At 37.7% G+C, this 24,110-nt stretch overlaps 2 protein-coding genes across 2 annotated transcripts in view; one reads left to right on the top strand and one right to left on the bottom strand.

The window, feature by feature from the left end:
* Kin (Kin17 DNA and RNA binding protein) overlaps positions 1 to 3,102 on the top strand; it is a 28,398-nt gene extending 25,296 nt beyond the window's left edge. Inside the window, exon 13 of the mRNA XM_046442362.2 lies at positions 2,371 to 3,102. Within this exon, the coding sequence (XP_046298318.1) occupies positions 2,371 to 2,433 (63 nt within the window). The 3' untranslated portion in view covers positions 2,434 to 3,102. The remainder of the gene's footprint in view (positions 1 to 2,370) is intronic.
* A 4,533-nt stretch (positions 3,103 to 7,635) lies between these two features.
* Positions 7,636 to 24,110, bottom strand: part of Itih2 (inter-alpha-trypsin inhibitor heavy chain 2) — a 34,729-nt gene continuing 18,254 nt past the window's right edge. The window contains exons 9-21 of the mRNA XM_046442361.2: positions 23,980 to 24,096; positions 22,418 to 22,586; positions 21,243 to 21,368; positions 19,770 to 19,951; positions 18,567 to 18,752; positions 18,078 to 18,217; positions 16,189 to 16,358; positions 12,836 to 12,973; positions 11,734 to 11,847; positions 11,137 to 11,335; positions 10,302 to 10,474; positions 9,565 to 9,676; positions 7,636 to 7,940 (exon numbers count right to left, since the gene is read on the bottom strand). Of these exons, the coding sequence (XP_046298317.1) occupies positions 7,793 to 7,940; positions 9,565 to 9,676; positions 10,302 to 10,474; positions 11,137 to 11,335; positions 11,734 to 11,847; positions 12,836 to 12,973; positions 16,189 to 16,358; positions 18,078 to 18,217; positions 18,567 to 18,752; positions 19,770 to 19,951; positions 21,243 to 21,368; positions 22,418 to 22,586; positions 23,980 to 24,096 (1,974 nt within the window). The 3' untranslated portion in view covers positions 7,636 to 7,792. The remainder of the gene's footprint in view (positions 7,941 to 9,564; positions 9,677 to 10,301; positions 10,475 to 11,136; positions 11,336 to 11,733; positions 11,848 to 12,835; positions 12,974 to 16,188; positions 16,359 to 18,077; positions 18,218 to 18,566; positions 18,753 to 19,769; positions 19,952 to 21,242; positions 21,369 to 22,417; positions 22,587 to 23,979; positions 24,097 to 24,110) is intronic.

The following is a 24,110-nucleotide window of genomic DNA, read 5'->3' on the forward strand; positions in this document are numbered from 1 at the left end:
GAGGAATATAGGTCTAACTAAATTTACAGATTTGGGTTTTTTAAAACTCAAGTTTTTCTTTCTTACTCAATCAGTATGAAATGATGGGAAATCCCACATTTCCTTGACAGATTGATTGTCCTTTACTTTTTAATTTCATAGTCCTGTCCACTGTAGAGCCTGCTTCATGTGTCCATCCTCAGGAAACACAGATCCACCTATGGAGGATATATTAGGTTCTGCCTGATATCTTGATTCACAGTTGGTATGATTTTCATCAAAAGCTAATTCCTTCCCTCGCTCCCCATAAACCCACAGTTCTCTCTTCTTTTTGGTGGGTTAGTTGTTCACAGGGTTGTTTTTGAGATAGGGCCTAGGAGCAAAACCACAGTATAGGCTTTTAGGTTGGTTACAAAGCAACACATGCTTCCAAAAGAGGAAACTCACTTCTAGTTTTTGTTTCTTTCTCATTTTTTTTTTCGGCATGCCCACATTTAAACAACAACAAAAATGTCTGCACTTATATATGCATGTTTGTCTCTTATGTCCCCATGTTTTCCTTGAATCACTTTTCAAGTTGTTTCTCCTGCTATTTTTATTATTTTAGAGAGCAGATTTTTAATAGCTGATAATGTATTCCTAAATATAGCCTCATCTTTTTTAGCTATTTGTCTAATAAACCCAAATGTCTGGTTCCCTTCTTACTCTCCAGATGTGCAGTTCTTATCAGACAAGTATAATTGACTATAGACCCTTAAATGCAGTGATGAAAGATTCGATCTGGATCATGCTTCATCTGGAAACTTATTTCCTTTAAGTATAATCATTATTATATTTTTAAAAACTGACATTTTGAAAAGCATTTTTAACACAAGTTATGGTTCTTGGTTGAAAAATATTAAAGTCTCACTGAGTGTGGTGGCACTCGCCTGTAATACCAACGACTTGGGACAGGAGGATCGTGAGTTCAAAGCCAACCCCAGCAACTTAGTGAGGCCCTAAGCAACTTAGCATGACCTTATCTCTAAATAAAATATTAAGAAGGGCTGGGGATATGTCCCAGTGGTTAAGCACCCCTGGGTTCAATTCCCAGTACCTCCCCACCCCCCCGCCCCAAAAGTCTCAGTCCGTGGTTAGAGTTGTGATTGTGATTGTTATCATCATCATGTTAGTGTTATACTTTGCAAAGGAGAGGGTCAACATTGCAATTTTAAACCAGAAGATTTAATAGTAAGTATTGATAAGTATTGTGATTATATCCATATTAAGTTCTAAGTATTATTCGGAGCATTTAATATATATGTTTTCCAACAACTCAATAGTAGAGGCACTGCTCTTTTACCCACTGGGGATACCAGAACAGAGACAGGAGTGGGAAACTGAAGTGCAGAGGTTAAGTTGCTTGCTCTAGGTGGGAGCTGAACTTGGCAGTCTAGGATAGGAGTCCATATTCTTTTTTTTTCCTTTTAATATTTATTTTTTAGTTTCGGGTGGACACAATATCTTTATTTTTATTTTTATGTGGTGCTGAGGATCGGAACCCAGTGCCTCATACATACTAGGTGAGTGCGCTACCACTTGAGCTACATCCCCAGCCCTAGGAGCCCATATTCTTAGCTCCTGCATTCCCAGATTGTATCTACCTTTGAAGTTTTCCCCTTTTCCTTTTTGTTGATATGAAGAAAGGAAGAAAATATGTTTAAAGATGGACCCATATTCTGTAATAAGACCAGCCCTAACTATCACAACTCACTTGATACATGAGTTTGAGTTGTTAAATTGCTTTTAATAATATTTGGAAAAGGAAAAAGAAACCTCAATGGATAATGGCACAAATTAGATAGATAGATATGTATGAAGTTTAAAAGGGGTATTATTCATCATGGAAGAGTTCTTTTCTGATTTATAACTTGGAGAGCCAGGGTCATTCCAGTTAGTGGCTCTGCCATTTTTAAGAAGTGGCACCTGCAGGTGCCATGTCAGGCAGAACACAGAGGAGCATGACAGACTGCGGGTAGGCAACTTGTGTGGTTGGACCATAGCTTCTGCTCATGCCTATGGGCTGGAGCTCCATTTGTGGCCACATCAACCCACCAAGGGAATCAGGAAATACAGCTGCTTATTAGGGAAACTGAGAAGACACTGCACAGCTGGGAAGTCTCTGTCACTATGTCTACTGATTACATATTTCAAATATTGAAGAAAATATGGTAGCTTTTAATTAGAATGCCATAGATTATTTTTTAAATGCACAGATGTACAGAAATATTAGTTACCTCATAATATTCTAGGGATATGGAAAAAGTAAATTTTATCCATAAGTGTGGTATCATTTTTTTGCCTTTTAAATACATGTGTTTTTAATCTTTTCTAAATTATTTTAATTTGTAGGGCCCTTTAAAAGGACGCAGAGTTGAAGGAATTCAATATGAAGACATTTCTAAACTTGCCTGAGTTTGAAAATTTGTTAACAATACATTAAAATTCTAAAGCATCAAATTGGTGTTTGCCAAGGCATTATGAGACTCTACTGTGTTAGGGTATTTCTTTTATATAAAACAAATGGATTTATTTAAATATTACTGTATAGTTGTTTAGTGAAACTTATAGAAAAATCTAATTATGTGTACTGAAGTATCAAGACTATGTAATTTTTCCTTGTTTTTTTCTTTTATTTGTAATATATCCTTGATTTTTTATTTTCATTAAAGAATGTTATTGGAGAGTGTTTTATATTGGACAATTTAGAATCATATAATCAGAGAAAATCTTTCATGTACTCTAAATTTATATTTTCCATAGTAGAATAGTAAAATTGAACTCTAAGTATAAATTTTAAAAAGCCAAGCTACAAACATAATAGTAGCTTTATTGTGATATAATTTATACAGTGTACAATTTACACATTTAAAATATACAGTTCAGTGGTTTCCTATATTTACAGAGTTGTGCAACCATTTCCATATCTAATTTTTTTAGGATATTTTTATCATCCTGGAAAGAAAGCCTGTACACAATCTTTATTCCTCCCAGTCACTCCCCAGTTTCTGGCAACCATTAATCTACTTTCTGTCTTTATGGATTTGCCTTGTCTAGACATTTTAAATAAATGGAGTAACCTAACATATGGTCTTTTAAGATTGGCTTCTTAATACTTTGCTAAAGAATTTCAAGATTTATAAATGTTGTAGTACTTCATTTCTTTTTATTGCCAAATAATATTCACTGCGTAGATAGATTACATTTGTTCATCCATTCATCAGTTGATAGGCATTTGGCTGTCTCTGTTATTCAGTTATTATGGATAATGCTACTGTGACATTTGTGTAGATGTGTGTTTTCAATTCCTAGGAGTAGACTTGCATAGTCTCTAGAGTTTATATCCTGTTTAATAATTTTGAGGAACTGAACAGTTTTACAAAGCAACTGCATCACACCACCAATGGTGACCTACCCATTTTTAAATAAATAGAGCAGTTTATTATTTGGGAATGCAGAAGACTGGAAACCCACCTCATACTTGCCTATGCTCACCTCCCCATCAAAACAGGAAATGTATGGTTCACATCATTGAGCATAAGCAGGTGCAGTGAGATCCAAGTATGAATGGTCTTATTGGGGCTTGTTCTCTTCGTTGGCTTCATTCTCAGGCATTCTTAAAAGAACAAGATGACTCCCAATGTCTCCAGTTTACATCTTACTTTCAGTAGCACCAGTTTATCTTCTATATTGATTCGTACGGAAGGCCTGCAATAGTCTTATTAAGACTATACCTGGTAAAGTCATTCCAAAGAAAAGGATGGAATATGCTGACTGTCCAGACCAGGGTCGTATGCCAGCCCCTCGGCCATCTTGCTTGGAATGAGAGTAGAGAAGGGCTGAGAATTTCTGTTATCAGAAGATGGGAGAATATATGCTAAAAGTAGAAACATAAGAGGTAAGATAAGAAATAGTAACAGGAAGATATTAGTACCTTTACAGAAAGTATTCAGGGATGGGTTAAAATCTTTCCAAAATAACTTGACAGTGTGGTATCATGGAAAACAACTGGGTCTTGGGGCTGGACAGAAGTAAGGTTGAAAATGTTAGCTAATCTATTCACTGCCTATATAATCTTAGAAAGTTAATGTTTGTGAATCATAATAATTTCAATGTGTAAGTTTTCAAAAATAATGTGTCCATGCAGAGTTGATGTTAGAACTGCAGAGAATTAAGATTAAAAAAAGAAAAAGAGGGGCCGGGGTTGTAGCTCAATGGTAGAGCCTTTGGCTAGCATGTGTGGGGCACTGGGTTCAAATCTCAGCACCACATACAAATGAATAAATAAAAAAGATGTTGTGCCCATCTACAACTAAAACAGATATCTTAAAAGAGAAAGAAAATACATATAAAGTGTCAGACATAAAGCTTGGCACATAGTAGCTGTTTGGAAATGTCAGTGAGTAGTAGTGTCAGTAAATGTAATCAAGCATTTGAAGCCAGCCCCAGCATCAATCTGATCCAAAGAATTTCAATAAGGAGAAGTTCTTAATAACAGTGTGAGTGAAAAATGTGCCAAATTAGATCTACCCCCTTGAAACCCTTAATTTTGGAATAAACTCAGTGATTTTTCTTCAGAGAGAAATGATTCTTTCTTACCTCTGACATTTCTTTCCTCTCAACATCTTCCTGAACTTGTCTTGGAATGAAATAAAGTAGTGTACTTCAAGTTAAATTCATTAAAACATATCTGAAGCACAAAAATGTGATCCTAAAGTACAGAAATATTTTTATCCTCTAAGGTCTTAGGCCAGTAGTGGTTACATTAAGCAATAGAACAGCAGACACCCCAAATCAGGTCTTATATTGGCTTTTCTTTATGAAGGATCATAAACTATTCTTTTTCTTAAAAAAAAAAAAAAAAAAAACAGACTTTAAAGCATTTCTATATATATAACATGTGTCCACTGTTGGTGCCATACATAGTACTTTCACTGTCCTAGGAAGCTTCTGTGCTCTGCGTATTCATCCCTCTCCATACCTCAAATCCATGCTCTTCACTGTCTCCATAGTTTTGCCTTTTCCATAATGCCATATAGTTGGAATCATAGGCTGTAGCCTTTTTCAGATTGGCTTCTTTCACGTAATATACATGTAAGATTCCCCCGTGTCTTTTTATGGCTTGATATCTTTTTAAGGCTGAATAATAATCTCGATTGTCTGGATCTTCCATAATTTACCCATTCAGCTACTGAAGGATACCTTGGTTGCTTCCAAGTTTTGACAATTATGAATAAAGCTGCTGTAAACATCCTGGGTGCAGGTTTTTGTGCAGATAGAGCTCATTTTTCTGTATTGCTGAGAAGCAAATACTTTCGAAAGCTAATCAATAGGCAGCTAGTGTGATAGTTGTTTCTTTCCAACTGTTCCCATTAATTTGTTCCCTTTGTTTAAAATAAGAGTACGTTTTATTTGTAAGAGACTACCAAACTCTTCCAAAGTGCTTTTACTATTTTGCATTTCCACCACTTCACATCTTTACCAACATTTGGCCATGTCCATCCATGTTCTGGGTTTGGGCTCTTCTAATGTATATGTAGTGGTATCTTGCAATCCCCTGATGACATGATGCTGAGCATCTTTTCATCTCCTTATTTGCCATCTGTTTATCTTTGGTGAAATATCTTTTTTCAGGCCTTTGCTCATTTGTAAACTGGACCATTCATTCTCCTGTTGTGTTTTAAGAATTTTTTTAATACGGGTCTTTTATCATATATGTCTTTTGTAAATATTTTCTCCAAACAGTGGCTTTGTTTTCTTATTTTTTTTTTTCTTATCAGTATTCCTGAGATTATATGAAAGTTTTAGCATCACTATCCTGGAGATGAAATGCCAGAATTTTCTTTACTAGAATACCATTAAATTCCATTACCTTATTTGCTGATTTCTCCTTTGTCTTCTGGCGTCTTCTTCCAGCCCCAACCACCTATCAGTTTTTGCTGACAGAACAGAGTCGTATTCATTAAGTAGACATTTACTGAGTACCTCTAGTCTGTAAGAATGATATGTAAGAATGAGAAGCAGGTATCAACCCAAGGTGCATGTTGTATAGAAATTCAGAGTGTTCATTGGTACTCAAATGAAGTAATAAGCCAATAGTAAGCAACTCCATAATGTGAAGTACTTAGTTAAAAATCTGCCATGACTTTGCTAGGCCAAGACACTATTCACTGATACCAGTAAAATGGAAGCACAGGATTAGAGTATGAGTCAGCCTTGATTGTAAATTAATCATTAGGTTGACCAAAGTGACCCCAGAAATATTAGCTGTATAATTAAGTCACTATGCCATTAAAGAGAAGCGTCTTTGCTTTTTCTTTCTCATGTGGATATTTCAGAAAAAGTTACCAAATAAATTTGGCCAGCAAAAAAAAGAAGTTTTAAGGAAAAAAAAATACTTGGGGGAATGGAGAATGGATATTGGCCAAATCGTACTGTCATATTGTATGCATGTATAAATATATAACAATAAATCCCACCATTATTACAACCATAATGCACAAATAAAAATATGAAAAAATGAGAAGTTCTTAATAGCACATAAGCATCTGCATGTTTCTAGGCAACCGGGGAATTTTTTCCTTAATTTTTACTGGATCTTTGGAGTTACTTGTATCTCCTTCCATTAGGATAAGGCTAGCTAAAAGATGCCACTTCATGTATCAAGTGATCCTTAAGAGTATGTAGAATGACACACATAAACCAGCAGACACAAAAATCACTCCTGATTCTTAGTTCATTTTTTCTACATATTGACTGTGATGCTTTTGAATTCTGTTAACTTATTCATTTCTTTGAATGGACTGTTTCCAACCCTAAAAAAAATTGTTTAATTTTCAGTGATTAAAAAGCACAGTAATTTAAAGCTAATTTAAAAACAAACAAACTTGGGACTTGGACTGTGGCTCAGCAGTAGAGCACTAGCCTAGCATATGCGAGGTGCTAGGTTTGATCCTCAGCACTGCATAAAAATAAATAAATAAAATAAAGATATTGTGTAAAAAAACAAACAAACTTGTGACCAAGGTTATGATCTGAACCATTACTCTGTTTTTTCTTGAACATAAGGCTTGCATTATCCTGACAGTAAGACATATATTAATTATTTTTATGGTGACTATGTGATTGATATTTAGGAAAAGCTTTGAATACAGGTTTCACAAGTCCTAAAGATGGTTAAGCCAGTTTTATTTTTCTCTAGAATGCCGAGATATTCAGTCCTCATGAACTGGAAAGGATGTTAAGGGCCAACATCATGAAGGGAATCCTAAAAAGTACATCAGGTCATCTCAGCTCCCTTGATAAAATTGTCCCTACCGAGGGTGACTGATTTTTAGTATAAATCTCCACAAAGCAACTAAGATTAAGCAACTTCCCGTATTCATTTTCCATGTTCACAAATAACCTCGTAATTGAACGTCCTATGTGATTAACAGTGTAAAAAAATATTCTCCATCTGCAAGGTCAAGGACCTGACATTCAACAATAGTGAAATTATCACAGTAAATGCCAAATCTAGGGCTCTGTCTAGATACCACCCTGACTTGCCAAAGCAGTTCTTTGCATCACTCAATTAATACATCTTAGCATCTGAAAAATGCAACAGAATCATAAAGCTTCATTGCAAAATATTTATTTTCTTCAGATGTGTTGAACAGGCTTTATAAACCTCCATGGCACCTGGGGTTTTTAACTATTCAACTGAGGAATGACTGCAAAAGTGGCAGGGAAAAAAATGTATGTTTATATATAGAATTTTCAAAACTATAAACCTTTAAGGCCATTTAAGAATGCTATAGAGATGAGGCACAAAGTAGTCCTTGTAATGTCCATCGATGAAACCTTTGCCACTGTTGTGCACAAACCAACAGGGAACATCTGTTCCAAACACTATATCTGTTCTGTAGTCTTTCTGGAATCCTCTGCAAGGAAAATGGTACGCATGGTTAGGGAACAGACCAGGCACTGCCAGTCAGGCATATCGAGAAACAAGACACCCTCTTTTCCATGCTGTGCATTGTGCTTTTTTATTACCATTATCTTCCCCGCCCCACGGCATTCCCGACATGTATGACATGTCAGAATCTGGAGATGGCTGTTGGACAGAGAATCAGGAGTGTGTTCTTACTATTCAAGGAATCCTTACACAGGTTGACCCCTGTGAACCCTTCCAGCAAAGTAGAGAGCAGTCATTTAATGCAAGTAGAAAGACTGGAATACAATCCCAAAATGTTATAGACTAACCTCACACATTAACTCAAGAATGCATCTGAGGGACCTCAGATTTATGGATAAATGTTTTATTTAAGAGTAATACCTGCTGTTTGAGTAAATTCGTGTCCTCCACTTGAAGGACAAAAACGCCAATGATTTGGAAAGGTATACAGCACATTGCTATAATAAGCCTTAAAAGGATACAGCTGCAGCCCACAGGTCAACTCTACTTCAATTATGCATCGTGGGATACTTTCACTAGAGGAAGCTGAGGCCCAGCACCAGCCTCTTGTAGAATAGATGCTCTTTTACCAAGCTTCACGTGATTGATTGCTATGGTGCTCACCCCTTGGCCATCACGCTTGCTGCTGCCCACTGGGAACTCACTGTTCTCTATCTAGTGAACCAAAACCAGTTGAGTAGTCCAAACCAAGAATCCCTGTTTGGTCCACAAATTTAGTTTTGTGGTGGCACTTATAATTTTATGGCCTAATTTTTGCAATGTTATGATTTGATTGAGTATGTGAAAGCCAATGACATTTGTGTGCAGGAATAGTCTTTTTTTCTCTCTCTCTCCTACTGGGGATTGAACTCAATGGTGCTCTACCACTGAACTATATCTCCAGCTTTTTATTTTATTTTACTTTTTAATTTCGAGACAAGGTCTGACAAAGTTGCCCAGGTTGGCGGTGAACTTGCCATCTCCCTGCCTCAGTCTCCCAAGTAACTGGGATTATAGGCATGCTCCACAGCACCCAGCTAGGAAGAGTCATTTTTAATAAAGCAAAGTTGGCTGCTTTATAATAACTCTAAAAAGACAAAAACTGCTTTAAAATGGTATCAAATTAGGCATGGATGAGAAGACTGGGGAAAAATTTATAAAGATTTTACAAGTTTTATAACTTGTAACACTCAGAATGTTTTATAAGTTCTCACTTCAAATTGAAGCATATGGATATGATTTGTGTAAGAATAGCTACACAAAAATGAATTCAGTAAATCCATACTCAAAAAGAAGGCTCACATAAAAATATACTTTCGTTCTCTACACTGTGGCTCATGGGTATTTTTATGATTTCTTCCTTTGGTTAACTTTTTCAGTTATCCAACTTGTGAGCAGAGGGCTTCTAATGTATGAAGATGAGAACAATAGATTAATTAATCTTGGCATTTCATAATGCACACTTATAGTCATTATTGACACCTAAAGTAGGCCATTGAACTGTCCTTATGGAAATGATATATATGTGTCTATTCCTGATGCATTGTTGAGTTTGACAGCTAATCCAATAGGGAACCCTTTTCATCACTGCATAAGCATCCAAGGCGTACCTGGTAACAGTCAGCTTCTGTCCTTTCACTTGCATGCTTGCCTCTGTTTTTTCAGGGTCCTTTCCTGGTCTCTCATTGAAGATGTGTATCTTTGGCTCGTGCATGAACTGGCCTAGCAAAACAAAGTGCAGACATTTATTTACATGTAATCCAAAGTTACATTGGATCCAAGTGACATTTTGGCCCTCCTTCAGAATTTCTACGGTAGAAAGACACGTTGAGAGGTAAAAGGAACAGCAAAGGGCGGGAAGGGTTCTTCCTGAAAATGATTTCCCATGATCATTTTTTATACATGAGGCTGACCCACTGGACTATTAGTAAAACCACCCAAGTGATGGTGAGGACAGGGGTGAGGTTGGCATTGGAGAGCACGGGTCAAACCATAGGAACATGTCTGTGATGTCATGTTTTTACATTTAAACTCTTAAAATACCAGGGAATGTAGTCCCTGGATGCTCTACTTGTTATCAAAGACTTCCTAAACCAGTTCACCTCCCTTCCATTACAAAACAGTCTTCTCTTAACTTGCCCCATTTGTGATGCTGAAACCCTGGCCCTAGATGCCCCTGTCTGGAAAGATGAATGGTCCTGGCCGTCTTATTCCCTAGTCACCACATTCTATGGGTCCTCTACCCCTGAATCCACACCTGCTCTTTTCCCAACTTCTAACGACCCTCATCCAAGTCACTAAAGACAGAGTGGCCCTGCATATGCCCGATGGTTGAGAGACAATTTACCTAAAAGTCCATGCACATTAGGGGAAAACTTGTGTGTGGGGGGAATGTAGATCCCCAGAAAGTCTACGTTGACTGGATGCTTCTTCCAAACACGATGCAGTAGAACAGAAAAGGACATCTCCTTATCCTGGGTGACAGTCACAGTTTTTTCTTTCTTCACAGAGACAAGCACCCTAGTGTGAAAGTCAAAAGGAAGGAAAGGATTCCAGAACAGACTTCTTTAGCAAGTCATTCTCACCCCCAATATATACTCTCCATTCCTCCCAATACAACTCCCCTTGTGTTTTAAGAGCTTTACCAAATTTTTGCTATAGAATGCTGGGGGTTTTGTTGCAGTTGTTGTTGTTGTTTGTTTGTTTTTGTGGTTCTGGGGATTGAACCCAGGGTCTTGTGCATGTGAGTCAAGCACTCTACCAACTGAGCATATTCCCAGCTTTCAGAATGCTGTTCTTTTAACTCCCAGCTCTAAAATTCTGTCAATTTTCATGTTTATAGGTAAACCATCAATAAATAGATACTAATTGGTAAGACATATGGGGCTTGGAACAGACTCCCTGACAGAGTCAGCTAGGGATTTCAGTTGATGAGTTTGTTCACTGATCCAACATATGTATTGTATACTTACTGTATGCCACACATTAGGCCAGGCACTGAGACACATTAGGGACCAAAAAGCTACCTGCAAGAGTATGGTAGGTAAGAACAACTTTCTTGAGCCTTGACTTCCTTATGCTTAAAATGACTATTTTAAATTCTGTGTTGGCATTGATGTTTGGATTTATTTGTGCAGCCATGCCTCAAAGACAGGAATCCATTCAGATGGAGTAATACATGCCTCTGATTAATGATATGAGCTGTGTCAGACCAAGACAAGATGGATGTATGAGAACCACGACTCAGGGTGATGGTCTCAGTGCTGATTTCTATTTTCAGGTCTTCATTTTGGAAATAAAATCCCAGTTTTCCAAAATAGGTTCTTAGTTTTCCATTCTGAGGCTTCTTTGCACCAATAAGCTGACCATTCACTAAAATCCCTGTAGAAGAAAAAAATCATTTTTTTTTCCTTGTGGGCACCCCTTTTTTTAATGTCTGAGCACCATAATTCAAATTTTATAAAACTTGACAACTTGAGAATATTATTATTATTTTGCTTCAGAATTTGTTTTTTATAAATATCATTTTATAACTGATATGTTTTATTATTATATCATAATAAGATAAGCTAGTTTATCCTTACAATATAGGTTTTGAATTATGATTGTTCCAGACTCTTCAGAATGTTTTTATTATAATTTAATTTTTCACTAATTATCAGGTTTCTAAAAGTATAGAATTTCTATTAAGAAGAGACACAGAGAAATCCCAGGTAGTGACAGGGGAGCGTGGCAATTATCTAATTTTCTAATTCAAAAATAAGTTCTTTTTATTTTACCTGATTCTGGATCAGAAACCAGATTGAGGATTTTTCCAGGTTCTGAGTCAATATTAAAGCAAATATTCTTTTGGCTTTTTGGCAGGTAAATAATGAAATGGGGGTCATTTTCAACTGGAAAACATACACGGAAAATGAAAACAAAATCATTAAAAGAAATTATTTTGAACAGTATTTTATTCCTGAACACTTTTAATTTAATCAGAATAAGTATCTACTGTGCTTCCATTATTGATCAGGTTCTGTTATAGGCATGGGGATCCAGTGGTTCATACCCTCTTGTCCCTTTGTCTTGGATCATCTATCAGTATTTATGTTTTTTAATAAATATAGTGGATATTTATTTTGTACCTTTTGCATATGCACTAGGCTAAATACTAGAGATAAAATTAAATACAAAAGATAAAAGGAATAAGAAACATACATGTATGAGAAACCCATATATATAACACATACATGTAAGAAACACATACTCTAGACATATTTTTTAAGTAAAATAGAGATGTGTTCATATACAGTAAAGAAAAATAAAGGAGACATAAAATAGATAAGCCACAAAAGTGAAATGAGGTCACTTGAAATATCCACCAAAGCCCTGGCTAAGTTTCCTCTGTCGCAGAACAATGTCTGATGTGTGTCTTGAGAAGTTTGTTCTGAGGATCTCTTGATTGATAGAAGAGTCTACATTTTAGGGAATCTAGACAGCTACTCTTTCTAGGAACAATAAGAAAGACCCTTCCATGAACAATTCAAAAAAACCACTTAGGCAGGTATTTGGGACCTTCCCCTAGGGAACAGAACCCAGGAGCACCCAGCTAGATGACAGCTGCATACAAAATAAGGAAGAGTCCTCAGAATGAAATCTACCTTTTTGGCCCTTTGATCTTGGACTTCCAGCCACCAGAATTTGGATAAATAAATGTCTGTGATTTAGATGCCCCAGTCTGATATTTTGTTCCAGCAGCTTGGGACTGTCTTCTTTCAACAGAAGTCAAAGATGCCTACTTCCCCAGCACACAGTGATTTTATTCAGGCACAGAAGTGCACCACAGTATTGCGATTAGTTGAGAAGGTAGAAGAGTGTGCATTGAAGCTCTGTTACCTCTTATCACATGTGGAGGGGGCGTGGACTCAAGCAGCTGTCCCCCTACTGCAAGCATGGCCGTCACTGGTGTTGGGGAAGGCTTGGCCCAAGATGGGATGGAACCTGGAGCAACTTTGCTGCCATAATACAAGGCACCTGTGCAGGAAAAACTGTATCTGTTAGTTTCCATAGAAATTTCAAGAATCCTTTTTCATTCTTTCTTTCTTTCTCTTTTGGCAGCCCCCAGAAGCTCTTGGTGGAAGTTTTATCTCCCCATTTTTTTTTTTTTCCAGTTCTAGGGATTGAATCCAGGGCCTAATACATGCTAGGCTAGTGTTGTACCACTAAAAAACACCTTCAGCCCCTTCCCCCTTTTTTTTTTGCAAGGTGGAAACTACCAGAGATTGAACTCAGGAGCACTTAACCACTGAGCCACATCCCCAGCCCTATTTTGTATTTTATTTAGAGACAGGGTCTCCCTGAGTTGCTTAGTGCCTCACTTTTGCTGAGGCTGGCTTTGAACTCATAATCCTCCTGCCTCAGCCTCCTGAGCCACTGGGATTACAGGTGTGTGCCACCGTCCCTGGCCCCCTTTCCACGTTTTTATTCCAGAGATCTCTGCTGTCCCGCTGGCATCCCAGGAGGAGAGTCCAGAAGCTGAGGAAGGATCTGTAGTAGGAGGAACTGATGACTATAGATCTTTCTAGAACTCGCCAAACAACAAGCTGAACCCATTTCACTTTCTAAAGAGGTTCCCTATCTATGAGAGAGACTGCATTACACAAGAAAGATTCTGATATTCAGTCATTCTCCTTGCTTTGAGAAACACAGGCAATTTCCCAGCCTTAGTTTTTCCCTAGATCAGTTTAGCTATGAGGGCCTCAATCTGTTGTAATCAGGGATGTCAGAAGTCAGAGTTCCACAAACCCTGGACCAGTGCAATAAACTTGGCGTCCCACTTGAGCACAATCAAAAATGCAGAAAGCAATCCCTCCAGTGGATGCAGCTCATTCTCAAAGACTAGGTCTCTAAGAAAGAGGAAAAAGATTAGTAAATTGGAAGCCCCTCTAGCCTCGGTTATGTACCCCCAGGGGCTACCTGGAGACTTTTTACAGGATACAGAGGGCAAGGAGAGTTTTTAAAGCCATTTGTAGATTTGGAGCTTTCACATATACTTTTTATGTGAAAAAAACCCCTTTATCAGGGCTGGGGTATGGCTCAGCGGTAGAGCACTTGCCTAGCAAGTGTGCAAGGCCCTGAGTTCAATCCTCAGCACCACATAAAAATGAATAAATAAAATAAAGGTATTGTATCCAACTACAACTAAAAAATAAATATTAAAAAAAAAAACCTTTATCATCCTAGGTTATGAATGGAAGGCCCTCCTTCACCTAAAGTCCCCAGGAATCAAAAAAGCGTCCATTTGAATGTAGATATAGCACTTAAAATTCAGTGACTCCAATGACTGGTGACAAGTCCTTTCCCAGTCAGATGGTTACTCATTCTTTACTTTCAGTAAAATTGGGAAGGGTTCACATTGTCAGCTGACAAATCATTGAAGTTTTGAATGCTTGAATTTGTGAGTTTGGGCATATACCTGTGGTGGAATTCAGACAAGCGAGTGACATTTCTATTAACAAGCTCTTTCTCTTCCATTTCTATCTAACATATCTGTATCAACAATGTTTATCAGCACTTAAGCCTGTAAAGTTGTTTTTTTAATTTTTTTAAACGTAGAATTGAAGCTGAATCCTGTATCTTTCAGTCTATCCATAAACAGTACTTACCATGAATACTTGAAGGAAAACTCAGCCACATTTTTCTCAGTAGGAGATGATTTCTGATCAAATTTTACTTCTTATGTATTTCAAAATTTATATCATATTAATGTTATTTTGATCGATGTCTACTAACACTGTAGTAATTTTAATAAAATACAGTCCAGAAGAAAAATTTGAATGGTCAGAATCTTATGGTGAAGTGGCACCCCCTTTCTTCACAGAAAAGTCTTAACTGGGCTTCTCTAGAAATCATCACCATGGCTGATTTTAGGACTTTCAGCAAAAGAGTCTATGCAAAAGAGTTCAATGTAGATAAACTTTCTATTTCTGTGTTGCCCTGAATTTACTTGGCCACTGGCCGGGAAGATACCAGCCCTCCAGGTGCTGGACACCCCCTTACTAGTTTTTCACAAACGTATCCAGTATAGTAGTTTGTAGAAATGTGCAAACAAGGCTGTGAACTGGGCTTCACAGAGATGTCTACATTTTTAAGATAAGTTATCAACTGGGCTCCATGGTAACTAACAGCTGGCAGGGAGAGGAAAGAGAGGGGAGAAGAAGCTGTCCCCTTCTCAGGTTTTGTCCTTGAAGGGTTAACTTGCCCAAAACAGTGAAAGAAAATCTGCTTTTATGTGAACTTCTGTAGACTGTGAACTCTGAGCCCTTCCCCTTACATGTTGGGTATAAAACTCTGAAACTACCTGAACTCGGGGTTCAGGGGATTGATTGATTACAGCAAAAGCTGGGCCCTCTGAACCTAGCTGCAGCCAAATAAAACTATTTCCTGCTATCTTTGGTGCCTTACCTCATCTGTCTCTACAACAATGGTACAACTCTTAAATTTAAAAGTTAAACAAATATATGCCGAGAGAGAGAGAGAGAGAGAGAGAGAGAGAGAGAGAGCAAAATAAGCAAACATTTTTTTTGCAAGGAAGCAAGGTGATTAATAAGACTTTGATGCATAAAAATAGATTACATTAGCATATTTTGTGAGGAGAAAGTGGAATGGAAATAAATACAAGTCCAACTAGAAAAAAACGAACAATATAAACATTTTAGTAATTAAAATTGAATTTATTCATGCATCTTTTAGATTGATGATGACGAGTATCACAATAAGTGTTCTGTCTCATTAGATATGTTCAAAACAGTGACATCGTTTTATTTTACAGAGTCAATGTTTACGATATGCCAGAAATATATTTGTTGCCATGATTTAAATAGGATGAAAAAAATTAAATGTTGATTTAAGAAATAAGTGTGGGAATTGTGCTCTATATGTGTAATATGAATTGAAATGCATTTTGCTGTCATGTATAACAAATTAGAATAAATAAATTTAAAATTTAAAAAAAATGAGTGTGGGGGTTCAGAGATCTTCATAATTCCTTTGGGAGATATGAGTAAAAATGTTCAAAAACCATAATGATAAACCATCCTCAAGTAAGTTTAATATGCAAGCTCAGGCAGGCAGGGACATGAGCTGGGGGCAAGAGGTGGGCTAGGGACGGGACAGAGCAGAGGCCCTAGGACCTCAGCACAGGACAAGAAAGCTGCCCTGACATTACTCCACCAGATGAAAACACTGACCTGAACAGCAAGAGTGATCTTGTGGAGGGGAGTCGGCCAGCATGCGCTCGTCCCCAGCTTCATTCTCAATCACCATCGCAGTCAGTGGGGTCACAATATGATGTTCTAGAGACATCTGCAGGATTGTTTTTGTAATCTTCCGTTTGGCTGCAGCTGTAGGAGCCAGGCTTCTGCATCCAGGAAATAGAGGCATTACAGGTAATTGAAGGGGGAACTCAGATCCCATACCCACCCACCTCGGCTTCTGATGTCCAGCCAGGACCTGGGCAGGGGGCCAGGGTGCACAAGGCAGAGGGAAACAGAATTAAATGGCTTCATGAAGCTACTAAGTATTTTATCTAGCTATGTAGTCCCAAGGGATTGTTTATATAGGCTATTTTTTCAGAGAAGCTTTAGGTTCACAGTGAAATCAAGCAGAAAGTACTGAGATATTTCCTGTGGGCCCCCTGCCTCACTATAGACATCCCCCACCAGAGTTGTACATTTGTTACAATTGATGAATAGACATCCATCAATTGTAACTTAAGTCATAGGTCAATAGTTTACATTAGGACTTATGGATGTTGTTTTATGTTATGGTTTGAACAAATAAACAATATGTATCCTCCACTGTAATATCATACAGAATAATTTTCACTGTTCTAAAAATGTTCTTTGCTCCATATATTCTTTGCTTCCCTGAACCAGATCAGTGGCAACCGCTGATCTGAGATTTTTTTTTTTAATCGATATTTAACTTCAGCAGCAATTTGCTCTATACCTTTAAATATATTCAGTGTGCTTCTACCCAAGGGGCAGGGATATTTCTCAAATAGCTTACAGCCTGTTTATTTTTTTTATAATCTTATCAACATCAGGGATTTTTCTCTGCAAATCCAGCTATATAATGGTATTTCATTTTCCCAGCCTAGTTTAGATCAACCTATTTCATCTTCTTGGGAATCTGATCTAACAGGTGGAGTGGGCTTGGGAACGGTAATTTTTATCAAACACCCCATGTAATTCTGATGCAGGTGGTCAAAGAACTGTATACTACCCTAGTGATAGATAAGTTTTTATGTTGGAGGGTTAAGATGCAGCTCGACTGAGAAGCCAGGGGTGACGTAGATGAGCATCAGGGAGCCCTTCCTGGGGAACATTGTAATCTCATAATCATACATTTCTCTTTAGACAATAACCTGTTTTCAAGAGCAAATGTAAATTAACTACTTATATACACAGCAACACGGATGAATCTCATAGATATCATACCAAGTGAAAGAAGCTGGAAATAGATTGCATGGTTATGTGACACTTAACAACAGGCAAAACTAATTGATGGTGACAGAAATCAGACTAAGTGGTTTCCACTGGAGGTGGGAGAAGGAGAATAAAGGAACCTTCACTGGTTCTATATCTGGATCTGGGTGGTGATTACATGGGTGATATATATAAAAATTCATTAAACTGCACACTTCAAATGAATGCATTTCACATACTCTATGTATATTATACCTTAATAAAAAAGAAAGTTAGACAGGCGTGGTGGCACACGTCTGTAATGCCAGTGGCTCAGGAGGCTGAGGTGGGAGGATCCCAAGTTCAAAGCCAGCTTCAGCAAAAGTGAGGTGCTAAACAATTCAGTGAGACCCTATCTCTAAATAAAATACAAAATAGGGCTGGGGATGTGGCTCAGTGGTAGAGTGCCCCTGAGTTCAATCCCTAGAACCCCCCCCAAAAAATTAATCCAGCTTTAGTTGAAGAATTGGGAACACATGGAAGTTAATAACACAACCCTATATTAATTTGCTGCCTTTCTTGGTTGCAAACCTTTTGTGCATGAACTCAAATATTGTGGGTGAACATTTCACTTTTACAAATCCCTCTAGTGTGGACTCTTCTCTCCTTACCGCTCCACTAGCAGTTGATTGATTGTTAAATAGGCCCACAATTTCTTGGTGAAATCAGGATCTGCATGCTTGTCTTTTGATAGAAAATCCTCCAGGTCATCCATCTGGGCCAGGGTTTCCAAGACCAACTCTGTGTTAGCCTAGAGGACAGAAGGTTCAATTGAAGGGAGAAGAATTAGAGTTAATTAAATCACCTTGAGTGAATCAGGGCACTAGGCATTTGGAGGGGAATACAAAAGAAATGGAAGATGCCTCTGTTGGGGACTAAGTGCACCCTTCCAGGGGCTGGGCATGGACTTGGATGAAAACGTGAAGATTGACTGAATAGTCGGGAAGGTGGCAGAGCTTTTCTCATGCCCTCTCTTTAGTTACTGCTGCTGTTCTAACACAGGATTCTGGGAATGCAGAATATTAGCTTGTTCACATGCAGGATTGATTATTTCCAGGGGCCCAGTTAGTATCTTCGAATAAGCAGATAAGCAGATGTACCGAAGTTGCGGTGATAATGCTCTGTACTTGCTCCAACTTATCAGGGTCAAATTTTCCTGCCACAACAATCTCTGAACCTCCAAAATAGTTGTGGAAACTGTTCTGAGTGACATCTGTTACAGACGTGTGGGGATAGTTGAATTGAACATTTCGGAGCAATGGAGTTGAGACCTGATTGTAGAATTTCTACAGTTTGTAAAAAGAGAAAGAAGAAGAAAAATAAGACCAGATAAATAATTATTTAAAGCATTTTTCTCTGAGGTTTGTCACATGCTTAGTAGATACTTCTTAAGTTATCTCATGTATCTCTGGGACAAGTAAACATACTCATGATTTTTTTTTTTTTTTGGTACCCCAGGATTGAACTCAGAGGCACTTTGACCACTGAGCCACATCCCCAGCCCTATTATGTATTTTATTTAGAGACAGGGTCTCACTGAGTTGCTTAAAGCCTTGGTTTTGCTGAGGCTGGCTTTGAACTCTTGATCCTCCTGCCTCAACCTCTCTAGCCTCAGGGATTACAGGTGTGTGCCACCTTGCTTGGCACAATTATTTGATGGGAAAAAAAACTGAGATGTGGAGACAATAAGATTTGTTAGAAGCACTATCAATATTTAAGAACCCAGATTTCTCCCATTTTCTGGTATGATAGCATAAAAAAACTCAGGTATTCTCATAATAACAAATGTCAGCTGAGTCAATACCCCCAAATTAGAACCCTAAACCTTTCCTATTTTCAGTGCCTGGCACTGACATATTTTCTTGGCCATTTAGTAAAAAATCAAGTAATTTTTATCTTTTGTATTTAAGGAAACTTAGAGGACTCAGTAGGACCTGTTTTACATATTAAAGAACTGATATTTGAGGTGCCAAAGCACTTCAAAGGAAAAACAAGTGGCCCCCATGATAGGAAAGGCCATTGCTCAATGGGCCTCAAGGGCCAGCAAAAGCTGGCCTCAAGAGACCTTTCCGCTCAGGGGATAGGGAAGTGTGTACTCCTATCTCACCATTAAGGTAGAAGTACCTGGGTGGAGGGGACTGTGAGGAGGAATTGAATGAAGTGTTCAGTTCCTGAAGGGGTCCTTCTCTGATTCTTGCAACAAATAATGACAATTTTAAATTAAGTGCAACCATCTTCATTTAGGCATCAGATATGGGTAGTTGGATGATTTCTAGGGGGTGAGGAACAGAAAACAGTGTTACCTTGAGCTGGGAGGATGTGTCCTGGTTTCCATAAATCCTTTGAGCAATTCCACGATTTTCATTGGATAGTCTTTTCAAAAAATCATAGTCAACATCAAATCCTATCCCCAAACTGAACAAGGAGACATTGTCTTGTATGTTCTGCTTCACATTTTTCTGAATTTTTGACAGTTTTACCTCACCTGAAGTTGGTGATGACAGGAAAGAAAAGAAGAAGGAATCAATGTTAAAAAGTTTTTGGAAAATCCAGGCAAGGTAATTTAGTGAGATTTATCAAAATTTAAAAATGCACTTACTCTTTGAACTAGTATGTGTCAAAATGAAGTATGGGCAATGGTACATGGCAACATTATTTAGGAATAGCAAACATATTGGAAACAAATTAAATGTACACCAATAAGGGTGAATGGTTAAATTATGGTACATTTAAACAGTGAAAAACCATGTAGCTATTAAAAACACAAATTTTTAAAATAAGGAAAAAAATCAAGGTAAATAAGGCAGTATGTAGGATGCACTTGTATACCTACATGAACATATACATCTATGTTTCCAACTATGTACTTAGAGTAATATGATATGTACTAAATATCTCTGGGAACTGGTAGCCAGTGACTGACTTCAGGACAGGATCTAGATGGTAAAGGGATAGGTGTAAGAAATACACATTTTTAAAAAAAAAAAAATTGTATTTCCTCTCCTTTCTTATGAGTTTATCCAAAACTTGAATTTTAAACTCTGAGGTGAGGGGAAACATTGAATCTATAACAAAGACATAACAATTAGTCACGTTAGTCTCACTACTAATAAAATGGCCTCTCTTCATCTTTCCAACACTCTGGTTGCCACTGTCATTACTGCTTCACGTATTTTCATTCCATTTGGCTGTGTAAGGCACAGGTTAGAAAGGGTGCTTGTTCACATGGCAACACACTTAAGCAACACAATCTGGCATTCACTATTCCTTATGTTTGTCAGTATAGATACACAGGTTAAAAAAGAAAAAAAAATGTTGGAGCCATGTTGTGGATAAGAAAAATGATTAACTTAAAGGTTGTAAGAGAGCTGTCGTTTCTCCAGTTGAAACTGGGAGGAATATGGAAAATAGAGAATGTGTTACTGTGCCCTTTGGAGGTACTATGTCAAGAGCTGGGGTCAGTATTCACCAGTTACAACTCACACACCATCTTTCAATGTCTAAAAATGCATTTCACTAGAATGCATCAGCAAATCTTCACAATATACTATTAGAATTCAAACTCAACTCTCTCCCTAGCATGGAGGGGAAACTGAGGCATTCAAGAGCACCAGTACAATGTCCGAGAACTGGCTGATGTGATGAGTGCTCCCTGATGGGAGACTGCCTTTAGGAAGCTCAGGCCCATGTTGTTAGACTTCCCATGCAGGGCAAATCACATTCTCAAGCAACAGCAGTGAAAATGTTTATCATGAGGAAATTGAAGCGATACTTGCCTACTGTTGGGTCTCCATCAGAAACCAGAATGATCAGAGAGACCGAGTTGGGGTCCAACAATCCCAAATTATTGGCTTCATTCAAAATAAAGATCGCCCGCAGGAGTGCTTCATTGATGTTTGTGCCTGGTAAAGTAATGGGATTATACCGTTGTAAGCACTTTCTTTTCACACACACTAAAATCACACCTTGGATTCAGGTTCATCTGTCTAGTGATTTCTTATGCATAATGTATTCAATATTAAATAATTTTAAAAAATTATTAATAACCATTAGCTAATTAATGATTCTTTAATAATTATTAATAATATTAATATAATATTTGAATAATTATTTGCTAATTATTCAAAATTAAATAATAATTTGATTGCTTTCCAAGTGACACAAATTTAGCTCTGCCTGGTCAAGGTACCATAGCGTAGTAAATTATTTACTTTAAAATAAACTGTCCCCTGAAGGGAGATCAGTAAGAGTGGAGAAAAGAGAAGAGGGGGAGGGAGGAGAAGAGAGAAAGGGGAAGTATTGGGCAATTATATCGTTATATTTTTTGTGTGCACATACAAATACATAACAACAAATCCCACCATTATGTACAACTATAATGTGCCAATAAAAATATAGAAAAAACCCTAAACTATCCCCCTAGAGATAAATAAGCCCTTCAAAGCACCAGTCTATCATTTTTGTAAAACATCCAACTTAAGGCATGTGAATCAGCTGCGACGAAGACTTACATTTTATATATGCAAGTGAAAACGAAAGCTAACATCACTTACTGAACCTTTTTTTTGTAAAAGGTTGGAATTTTTAAAAACTCATCAAGCTGGACTTGTGTCACAAATAGTATTCATCATTTACCAATAAATATATTTAATTTAGGGTAGACCCATTGCAAACTGGGTAAAGACCAGTGCAGTGGAGGATAAAAAAAAAGTAAAGCAAATGAATCCAGAATACTTTTCCTATGTACCTATATGAATTCACTATAGTGAATCCCACCATAATATACATATATAAGAATGAGGTCCTAGTTAGAATAAGATATATTTCATGCTTGTACAATTATATCAAAGTAAATTCTATTGTCATGTATAATTAAAAAGAACAACAACAACACAAAAAGACTTGGAACTTAGGGAGGTTTCACACAGGGCTTTAGGCCAAACCCACTCACCTCCATTGGGCTGGATTTTCTCAATGTATCTCTTGGCATCTGCAACCTGTGCTTTAGTAGCTGAAACTAAATCATTTCTCCAGGTTCGAACGTTGTGATTGAAATCGACCACAGAGAATTGGTCTTCAGCTCTTAGGTCATCCAATATGGTCTTCATTGCTTCCACAGTCTATTCCAGAAAAGAATAAAGGGGGGTTTTACTAAATAAATCCTAAGCCTAAGAAACTAGGAGACCAATCGTCATCAACCTTCAAGTCCTGACTCAATCTTAACTACTCCAAGAAAACATCTTTAACCCACCTCAGTCAACACAGGCCTAGTCCTTGTGTATTTAGAACATGCAATTTTCAATTTTAAGTTTTAAAGTTTGTGAATACTTGCATCTTTACTGTCTTATTTATTATGCACAACAAGTTTGACTAGTCCTAGTTTAAGCTAAGGATCACAAAATCACATATATTTCTCATGTCCATCTATTCCCTTTTCAACATCTATTTCTCATCTTCTTTCTCTTTGAACCAATCACATCTGCCTCTTCCTCTGTCTTAGCCTGATTCTTGCTTCACTGATAACTGAAGCAATCAGAAGAAAATTTCTATGGACTCCTACGAATATTAAACCCCAACCAGCAATATTTGTACCTACATACTTTTCCCTCCTGCCTCGTAGTGGGGAGCAACCCTCAGTATTTCTACCAACTGCAAATTCCTCTACTGCAAACTAGATTTCCTTCCATCTCATCTGCTGAAGACCACAGCTCCAGCAATTGCCCTTTGCCTCTTGAATCTCCCTCCTCTATTGATACATTTCCAGAAACATAAAAACATGTATTTCTCACCCCTTTAAAAACCTCATTAGCACCTGCTTTCTCCATTCATCATCTTCCTTTTCAACAAAAGAAATGTCTAACCACTCTATCTCCCAATCTTCTCTTCCCATTTTCCCTGAGCACACTCCGTCCAGATGTTCATCTTCACTACTCCACCAAAGCTCCCCTTGTCAAGGTCACCAATGATCTTGATGTTGCTAAATCCAATAGACCATCCTCATTTCTTATCAGACTCATTCTATCATTGGTATTGAACCAACCGCTCACTCCCTCCTTAGAACAATTTCCTCATTTGTCTTCTGGGGTTTTTCTTCCTGCTCTCTTTACTGGCTTTTTGTTAGTCTCCATTGCTGACTTTTCCTCTTCCTCCCCAATTCTTTGACACTGGAATGCTCTGCTGTTCAGCTGTCTGCAGAAGAACTGAAAGATGATGCAGAAAAGTGACCAGAGTGAGAAGAGGCTGGACAATAAAAAAAAAAAAAAAGAAAGAAAGGGAAGAGGAAGCAGAAAACAGGGAGATGGAAGAGAAATTCACAAGGAAGGAATGACTGGGGCATGTCCAGGGAACAGATGATAATCTCAAACCCTTGGGAAGAGCTCAGATTCTTAGTAACAAGAGTTTCCGAGTTTTAGCCCAAAGGAAGGAGTGGAGGGGCCAGTGAACTATTGCATTAAGAGGGGAGCATAGAAGATAGGCAGTTCTGTCTGTCACTGTGAACAAGGTGGCACTTACTTGTTTCATCTTGATCCCCCACATTGAGCCACTAACGTCAATAACAAAAAGGATGTTTTTGGGAATTGGGTCCAGGTTCTCAGGAGCAAAGAAGTGGACAAAATATCCATTAAACACCTGCAAAATAGAAC

This window comes from Marmota monax, unplaced genomic scaffold (genome assembly GCF_021218885.2).
Source record: "Marmota monax isolate L192 unplaced genomic scaffold, Marmota_monax_Labrador192_F-V1.1 WCK01_AAM20220418_F8-fsc00072, whole genome shotgun sequence".
NCBI lineage: Eukaryota > Metazoa > Chordata > Mammalia > Rodentia > Sciuridae > Marmota > Marmota monax.